At 39.0% G+C, this 8,431-nt stretch overlaps 1 protein-coding gene across 3 annotated transcripts; it reads left to right on the forward strand.

The window, feature by feature from the left end:
- The first annotated feature begins 386 nt into the window (after window positions 1-386).
- On the forward strand, window positions 387-7,877 carry soat1 (sterol O-acyltransferase 1). 3 transcript variants are annotated; one of them, XM_047588336.1, is made up of 16 exons: window positions 387-498; window positions 1,014-1,165; window positions 2,124-2,182; window positions 2,899-3,047; window positions 3,150-3,209; window positions 3,379-3,486; window positions 3,624-3,909; window positions 4,000-4,078; window positions 4,190-4,274; window positions 4,402-4,447; window positions 4,532-4,661; window positions 4,792-4,889; window positions 4,981-5,079; window positions 5,293-5,428; window positions 5,512-5,657; window positions 6,091-7,877. In XM_047588336.1, exons 2-16 carry the CDS (start codon window positions 1,015-1,017, stop codon window positions 6,166-6,168), a joined length of 1,710 nt encoding a protein of 569 aa, XP_047444292.1. In that variant the 5' UTR covers window positions 387-498; window position 1,014; the 3' UTR covers window positions 6,169-7,877. The 3 variants fall into 3 exon arrangements, with proteins under 3 accessions (XP_047444292.1, XP_047444291.1, XP_047444293.1); XM_047588335.1 differs by lacking the exon at window positions 387-498 and adding an exon at window positions 513-651; XM_047588337.1 differs by lacking the exon at window positions 387-498 and having other exon boundaries at window positions 1,022-1,165; window positions 1,265-2,182.
- Window positions 7,878-8,431: the final 554 nt, after the last annotated feature.

Genomic DNA, 8,431 nt, shown 5'->3' on the forward strand with positions numbered 1-8,431 from the left:
AAGGTTTCTTCTTACTCCTTTTTGAGGTTTGGTAAAAATTGTATTTTTTTTTGTTTGTTTGTTTGTTTGTTTGTTTTTTTTTTGTATTACGTGTTTGAAATAAAGCATTCATTCATTCATTCATTCATTCATTCATTCATTCATTCAAATCTAATAGGTTTTGGGTAATCTTCATAACTAAGTAGATGGCCATTAGGATTAAATAAGTCTTACAGATAAATGATGTTTTTGTCGGTCCAATTTTGTAGATGAAGTGATTAGTTCCTTTTAGTAACGCATTCATTAGACAAGAGATATAATAATATTAGTAGTCTGACAGGGCCGATGACGTCAAAAGGAGGAGAGACTTTCGGCCAATCAGCATCGTCCGCCCAGCTCATCACGTCCACAGTGTTTATACTGAAGGGAAGGTGAGAGGCAGCACAGATTGTTGTGATAGAAAGAGCTGCTCCACCCACTGGTTTTGCCACCTGAGAGAGAACCCGGCGGTTGAAGACAGTAAGTATTCAGGAAGTCGGAAGGTAGCAGTTTCTTTTTTTATTATTTCCTCCAGTGTCAGTCTAGCTTCTGTCAACCTGCTCACAGCTAACGTCAACAAGTTGGCTAATTCGCCTAGCTCTTACCCAGTGCTAACCGCCTGAGTATGACCAGGTAGAAGCATCCGTGTGTTCGCCATGCTGGCGTTACAGCAGCTTTCATTCAGATGGCGATTTAGCTCCAAAAGTTCTATAATTAGTTCATGAATGAATCGCTGCCTGTCAGGTCACTCTGACTCTTCCTGTCAGCTGATGAGAGCTAACTGAACTGTTAGCTGTCTGTCTCTCTGTCTCTCTGTCTCCTGTGTCATATGAGAGTGATTTGATTGTCAACTGGCTTCGCTTTGTCAGTCTTAGCATTCCTGTCCATGTGGAGGTTCAGGAGCAGCTATGCACTTACTGACTTCCCTCAAAGACACACTTGACTTTTTCCTGTAGCGTCCACCATTGATTCTTTTAACTCCTTTGTTTCTTCAGGATGGAGAGCATGGATGACAGTGTCCTCAGGTCGCGAAGCCGAGCCGTTCCTAAGATGCCCACATTCTCTGACTTGGATAGCTCTTTGGATGGTGAAGGCAGTCCTGGTAAACATCAGCAAAGCAACAGAGACAAACACATCACCAGCAATGGTAAGGGAATCTCCCTCATTGGCCTTTCCATACAGAGAATCTTAAGATACTATGTGTTGATTTAACACCCCGTCTTCTCGTCCGTTCACTTCCTCATAGGTCTGAAACTAACTGATGATGATGTGTTTTGACCTGTGGTACAGTTGTTGTGGTTAACCGTGGTAGGAAGTGACTGGGTATAGATGACTGTCTGCTGATGACTCCCATGCTGATCATCAGGAAAATGTAATCGAGCCGCTCCTGAGAAATGACGATTGTGAAACACTTGTCGAGTTTTCTGTGTGCTCAGAGATCACTGGATACTGACAAAAGGTTAAGAATTGGGAAATGATGCTTCCTGCGTTTGTTACAGTGAAGAGTTCAGTTACTTCTTCTTTTCTGTATTGTTGTCATTCACTTGCTTGATGGGCGGGGTGCTGCTGCTGCTGTTCTTTGACTTAAATGAACTTGTTCAGCATCAGACAACTCTCAGGACTAATGACCTGTAATGACCTTAACCGCCACAAAGACCAATTTGGTCATCCTGCTGAACACTGTTCTGCTATATACTGTCGTAGGCGTGTCACCTTTTGAATTTTGCAACTTTGGATCTGAGAAACTGACGTCATTTGACTTCAGTTTTCCAGACTTGTTGCACATTTACGGTACATTGATCAAAATGTCAGTACCCTGGCGAATATTTTTAACAACCACTGAATATAGTTTCAAAGTAGACTGTATTTTGTATCATGCAACTCATGTAAATGTCAATAAAAACTGTTCCACTTGTACAATATGAAATTTTGACATGTGTGCGACCTGATGTTTACATTTTCCAGGTCAAAGTTTTGTTGATACAAGGCGAGTATTGACTTAGTTTTGTCCATTGTTCATTTAGGTGTGTCCAAATCACACGGATGTCAAGACATCAACACCTTCTTGTTCATCATACCCATGTGTGTTCTCATTCTGATTTCAGGGAAAATTGAAGTCGAACATGTGATCAGCAAAAAACTGCAGCTAAAAAGGAAAGCAGAGGTCAGTCGGGTGGTGTTAGATGGCTGCGCCTCATGTGGCTCAGCCTACATGTGAGAATGTATAACTATATAGACCAATAAAAAAGTTACAGATGTGTGTTTTGTCAACTTGATGTTAATCAATAATTTGGCATCACTTCTAATCAAATATATCATACATGTTGCTTTAGTTCTACAATTTAGTTCAGACAGTGGCATTCATTCTTTGTTGTTGTTAATTTATGCTTAAAACATGTACATTCCCTTTCTATTTTGATTTCTCTGATCTGATTCCTCCTGAAGATGTATTGTATTGTAGAAAATATTGGGTATCTGTGAACTAATGGTTGGACGTTCAAAAAAAGAAAAAGTAGAAAAACTGTTATATGTGGAAATGAGTCATTATTCTGAAATCACACCTACTGCGTTTGAACTGGCTCATGACCCATTTCGTTAAAACAGATTGCACAATTGTCTACAAAATATGCATTTGGGGTTTTTTTACAGGTTAAATAAATCCATCACACACTAAACGGTTCAACACTGAGCCGCGCCTGTTTGTTCCACTGAAGTTATTTTAAAATGACAGTGATAAATAACAGCTGAAGTGTAATTGAATTACTATAGAAACAGAGTTGGCGTTGCAATGAATCCACTCTGGATTACAAGCGTTTTTACACAAGGTGTCATATTTGTATCTGTAGACTGTAAATATCTATACCCTTTTCTGTTGCCCAGTGCCTGAAGAGCGACCTGATGCGTCAGTTTGACAACCAGGTGAATGACTTCATGGACAGTCTCATTGAGGAATCGGCCAGCTTGGAACCTGCACCTGTATCTGCTGTGTTTTCACCCCCACTCTCAGACAAAGAGAGGAGCAGACTCAGGTACTGCAATTCACCTTTTCTTTTAGTCGATGCAAATATTGTTTTCCCCAGCCTTCTCTTGGTTGTGCTATAAAATCTAGAGATTTTCTGTTTTTCTCATAGGCATTTTCGACCTCCCCATGGGCAGGGAAAGCAGTTTGTAAGTCGCAGGTCCCTCTTAGAGTAAGTTGACAAATTGATGCCGAGGTCATATGACTATTGCTTGCATAAGACTGAGGTTATTTGCATTGTTGCCCTGCTCTTCGTCAGGTTTTACTGCTGCTTGAACATTGTGTAATAACTTCAGCACAGCTGTACACACACTCATTTGATGTCATCTGTTTTTCCACAGTGAGCTGTTTGAGGTGAACCACATCAGGACTATCTATCACATGTTTATCGCTCTGCTCATTCTCTTTATCCTCAGTACGGTCGTGGTAGATTTCCTTGATGAAGGCAGGTAATATAAAGCTGCTATGGATTATGTTTTTGTGTCCAATGAGTCAATGAATGTTATTAATTTCATTTCACCTGTGAAAAAATGACCAGTCCTGATCCTTCAAGTTTTTCCATCCCTGCTTATCTTTTATCCCTCAGGCTGGTGTTGGACTTTGACCTGCTAGTCTATGCGTTTGGACAGTTCCCCCTGGTGGTGTGCACGTGGATCTGCATGTTTCTGTCTGCATTGCTGGTTCCCTACACCCTGTTCCACCTGTGGTCCAATACCCAGTCTGGCTCTCACAGTCACCCTAAGTTGTACAGTTTGATGTTTGGATGTGTATTCCTTCTCTACCAAGCCTTGGGTTTGGGATTCCTGCCGACATATGTGGCGGTGACCAACAGTTTGCCACCTGCGTCCTGTTTCATCATCATCCTGGAGCAGGTAGGTGGACGTTATTGCTTTTAGTTTTTGAAGGGTAGCCACGTGCATTGTTAAAGAGTCTTCCACTGTAAAATGTCCTTCAAATTTCAGGTACGTCTTATGATGAAAGCCCACTCCTTTATTAGGGAAAATGTACCAAGAGTCTTGACATGGGCTAAAGAGAAGACCAGTATGTAACTGTCTAAATAACTCTACACATTTTTGCTGCTTTTTTTTGTGCATATATATGCACACACAATTTTTACTGTCTTTTTTTCATTTCCCACCCTCTCATCTACAGGCCCTGGCCCAGTGGTCCCTCAGGTACCTCAGTATTTCTACTTCCTGTTTGCACCCACACTTATCTACAGAGACAAGTACCCCAGGTAAACAGACTCTTGTTATTTGTCTAGTATGATTCCCTCTTGAGAACTAAACACTGAACATTGTCTTTATTTTATACAGTGGCCAATAAACTAACGTTGTCAAAACCTATTTTCTCTTGTGATGCAGGAACCCAGCGATCAGATGGGGATACGTGGCAACAAAGTTGCTTCAGGTAAAAACCTCTTTCATGACTACCATCTTTAAGATTACAACCAAACAATACCAATGCATTTTCTGTCTTCCTACCCCTAAACAGGTACTAGGTTGTCTGTTTTATGCCTACTACGTGTTTGTGCGGCTCTGCATACCTCAGTTCCGCAGCATCAGTCTGCAGCTGTTTGACCTGCGCTCTATGGTCCTCTGCGTTTTCAACTCCATCCTGCCAGGTACGAATAACCCCAAATATATGCGGCTTCCATATACCTGTGGCCTTAGTCATGTTTTTCTTGCCAACAAATAACAGTTTATTTCTGTTTTTAAGATGTATTATGTGCTGTTTTTTTTTTTCATTTGCAGGAGTCTTGGTTCTCTTTCTGGGATTCTTTGCTTTCCTCCACTGTTGGCTCAATGCTTTTGCTGAGATGCTTCGCTTTGCTGACAGGATGTTTTATAAGGTGATGCCTTTACACTCAATGTAATAATTTAAACAAAATCCCTGTGCTACGGAAAACGTTTGAATCAATTAATTGTGATTCCACATTACAGGATTGGTGGAATTCAACCTCTTTTGCCAATTACTATCGCACTTGGAATGTAGTGGTCCATGACTGGCTGTACTACTATGTGTATCGGGACATCCTATGGGTGAGTGACTTATTTGATCATAGCCTTTCATTTAAGATAGGGTGTTGTCTTTATTTGTTACTTTGCACTAATGATAACAAGAATTAAAACACCCAGATAATGAGTTGTTTTACAATGTCTTTAGCATATGTTATAAGTCACTACAAATGTAAAAAAAAAAAGAAAAAAAAAGGCATGATTAAACCTGATGTTTGTGTTGTTTCATCATTCCAGATGTCTCAGAAGCGTTTCCGACCAGCTGCCATGCTGTTTGTCTTCACAGTCTCTGCCGTGGTCCATGAGTACATTCTTGCAATTTGCTTTGGCTTTTTCTATCCCGTGCTCTTCTGCCTCTTCATGTGCTTTGGAAGTAAGAGAAGAGACCATCACACGACTCACATTTATCTTTCCATTATGCGCCCCCTCTCATCTTGTTTCTTCATCCTCTCAAAGTGATGTTCAACTTCATTCTGCATGACCAGAGGAAAGGTCCCATCTGGAACATAATCATGTGGACGTCCCTTTTCCTGGGACAGGGAGTCATTATCTGTCTGTACTCCCAGGAGTGGTATGCACAGCGCTACTGTCCCCTGAAGGAGGTAACACACTCGTGCTTTTAAAAGCTATTGGATTTAAATTGTGCACAATAAGTGAGACCACGGGTCTTCAATATTTTTCAGGCCAAGTACCCCCAAACTGATGGAGAGATTAAAAGGGACCCCCTACCTGCTATATGTGTTCTATATTAAACTCAGCACAGTGCTATTTATAAATACACATTATTATTATCACATTGCATCCAATATGAAGCTATCCTGTATCCCTTTAATAAAATATGTTGGATTCATATTAATGTGTATTTAAAGAAATCTAAAAAATGTATAAAAAATGTCTAATCAACCAAAGATTTTTGCAACCCCCCTGCAGTGCCCTCGTTGACCCCCTATGGGTCGCGAACCCCCTGTTGAAGACCTTTAGCGTAGACACAATTCCAGATGTTTATGGTGATGTTTTTTTTTGTTTTTGTTCCAGCCTTCCTTCCTAGAGTTACTGAAGCCTCGCTCCTGGAGCTGTCAAGGAGGTTTGGTGACAGACGCTGACCAGCTGTGACCTACAATGGCACTACTCAGAGAAAGACCGTTGCTGATCAGTATAAACTCAACCAGCCTTTCTGTTACTGTCATAACTGTCGGCCTTTTGTTTGTTTTATTTTATTGCACTAAGGTTATGAGTCTGTGTGTGAATGTATAGAAGAGTATCTGCCAAAATGCCAAAAAAACAGCAAAGTCACAATGATGCCTTATCTGTTTTAAGTTTTCAGAGGCAACATCACAGCAAAATTACTAGTTCACATAAAAGTTGTGAACTCCTATTTTTATGTACTATTTATTTTTCCTTTGCCTTGATCAACTGTGAAAGCACTCCTTGTGCCAATATGACACTGGCAATAATGACATGGCAGCTGAATGCAAACATTACACGGTATAACTGTACGCAGTGCTGGTTAATATTTAATAAGGTTTCAGGTTGCTACTCTGTTATAAAGGACATTTATTGTTTGGAAAGTCATACAGTATCCAGAATTATATTTATTTTCCCTGCCAGTAACATTCACTTGGAAAACAGTTTGGTCGACATGGTCACATGTTGATGAAGTTACTGATTATTTGGGCATAGAGTTATTGTGATACACCTAAAGTCTTATATTTCCCAAATGTAATTTTTCTTTTTTTATGTTTGATCTCCATCTTTCAAGTCATGAGTTAGGAGGTTGGGTTAATTATAATTTAGAAATGACAATCTCTAAAAGCTCTTTAGTCCATGAAATAAGGTGATGGTTGTGCTGAAGGTAGTTATATATTAAGTGACTGCTGGGTGAATTAGTAGTGATTCAAATCAACTGGTTTCAGCATACATCTAGCATCGTAGAGAAGGTTCCTTGAGAATGTTGTATTTTGTCCATAATCATGTTATGTTAAAGGATGTGTACAGTTATTTCAGCTGCAATATGAAATACCTACAGTGGAACTAAGACTGTAAAACTTGCAGCTGGCTGCTAGGATGTTATGATATTGACATGGTATTCATACTTGATTTGCACATATGATTAAATCATACAAGTATACATTTTACAGAGCAGTAACTTCAATGTCAGGCTAATGGCATTTGGCTTATAATGTGCTTATTGTACTTTCAGTCATTGTGATTTTGAAGTAGTGCTCTTCAAGTAATGTTTGTGCTAAGGTTAATGCTGCCAATCTGATATTTCAATGCAGGGATAGTAATGAGATTATGAACAGTGAGATGCACAATACAAAGTGGAAAAACCAGCAAAGACTCAGCAGTACTAAAAACACGGATCACCACAAGGTGGCACTGTATTAAAATGTTTAATTTCATCCCTCTGCTCATTATTTTCCTTTACAGAATTACAATTGACAAACACAGGTATTGGGAAATAATTGTATTATATGTACAGATAATAGAAATAATATTGGAAGCTAAAACTCCTCATCTGAGAGAATATTTTTCCCCTATATTAACGCCTTTGAGATTTTTCTTAGTAAGTATAATAATTATAATAATGAAGAGTTAAACTGCACAAGTGCTGTTTATTTAGGTATTTATTTTTGGGAGCAGAATCAATTATCATATATGTGTTCATTGTAATATGTTTCTGTTATTAAATAGCTTATTATGTCACGTGGCATTTTTATGAATCGGTATATTTTTGTCTACCATAGACAATTGTCTGATACATTCCTGAAAGACACATCAAAGTGTAAGAACTGTCAAATTAAAAATATTTTTTATCTTTGGCTCCTCTATCTAACTTGATCTCTGTGCAGTAGTCTATGTAATAACTGTATAAATCTCCATGCGCCAATTCAACAACAATGAATATCTTTTAGTGATGCATTGAATTTAAGTAGCTACTGTCAAACATTTCAGTCACTGTATTCGCATCTTTACTCTCGTCTAAAGTCTCTCAAATGAAAAGCAAGAAAAAAATGTTTTTCTTAACGTTACACAAATGAGGTGTGTTAATTGCCTTACCGCGTGGTTGACACAATAGTTCCTAATTGATATCTGTACCTGTGTATTTTTTTATAGTCTATATGATATCAATCCAGTAGTTTTAGTTTATGAAATCAATTACCTACTTTATAGTTAAAGTTTTATAGTAGGGGGTCTCATTTAAATAAAAGCTAGCCATGCGTTAATTATTCAGTATGATCAGATTTGTGATACAGTGTTGAGAGGTTACACTTATGAATTTTTCTTCCAGGATTGTGGGGTCAGAATCAGACCCGGTCCGCCGTTTCGGGTGCTCTGTAAGTATGTTTGTTGCTGGTGAGGTGGAGGATCACGC

Source organism: Mugil cephalus, chromosome 6, assembly GCF_022458985.1.
Source record: "Mugil cephalus isolate CIBA_MC_2020 chromosome 6, CIBA_Mcephalus_1.1, whole genome shotgun sequence".
Lineage (NCBI taxonomy): Eukaryota > Metazoa > Chordata > Actinopteri > Mugiliformes > Mugilidae > Mugil > Mugil cephalus.

What these genes read in the sequence shown, in the direction of transcription:
- soat1 (XM_047588335.1), top strand. An exon ending in AAAGAGAGGAGCAGACTCAG is followed by an intron (nt 3,048 to 3,149) that starts GTACTGCAATTC and finishes TTTTTCTCATAG; the next exon opens with GCATTTTCGACCTCCCCATG. An exon ending in ATGGGCTAAAGAGAAGACCA is followed by an intron (nt 4,079 to 4,189) that starts GTATGTAACTGT and finishes TCTCATCTACAG; the next exon opens with GCCCTGGCCCAGTGGTCCCT.